Raw genomic sequence first — 322 nt, 5'->3', positions numbered from 1 at the left:
TCAGATACGTTTTTAGAGTCCTGAGAATGCACTGAAGAATGGGTCCCAATAACAGCAATGATTTCATCCAAAAAGTGCAAGGTGCTAATTGCTTAAAAAATTATATCTACCTTCACCAATGAGGAATTCAGCTGCCTCGGGATAGCGCTGCCATACAGCATAATGCAAGGGAGTCAACCCTTGTGTCACTGAGTCTTTCACCTGCAGAAGGAAGAACAGACGCCGCAATTAGAAGTTGGTGAGTATTCTGGCCTAACATTTACCAAAGTGTACATGTTTAAAGATCTCCAAAAGGAAGATAGAAGAGAAATTTACCTTCTAT

General features: G+C 40.7%; 1 protein-coding gene across 4 annotated transcripts in view; it reads right to left on the bottom strand.

Annotated features, from left to right (window-relative positions):
- The window catches only part of LOC119585223 (poly [ADP-ribose] polymerase tankyrase-1-like), a 13,965-nt gene that overhangs the window by 9,149 nt on the left and 4,494 nt on the right, over window positions 1-322 (bottom strand). For all 4 annotated transcript variants that reach the window (XM_037933879.1, XM_037933880.1, XM_037933881.1 and 1 more), the window contains exon 3: window positions 111-201. In XM_037933879.1, coding sequence (XP_037789807.1) covers window positions 111-201 — 91 coding nt within the window. The remainder of the gene's footprint in view (window positions 1-110; window positions 202-322) is intronic.

This window comes from Penaeus monodon, chromosome 19 (assembly GCF_015228065.2).
Source record: "Penaeus monodon isolate SGIC_2016 chromosome 19, NSTDA_Pmon_1, whole genome shotgun sequence".
In the NCBI taxonomy this organism is placed as follows: Eukaryota; Metazoa; Arthropoda; class Malacostraca; order Decapoda; family Penaeidae; genus Penaeus; species Penaeus monodon.
The sequence above is the reverse complement of the archived record's forward strand: the minus strand, read 5'-3'. Positions and strand labels throughout refer to the sequence as shown.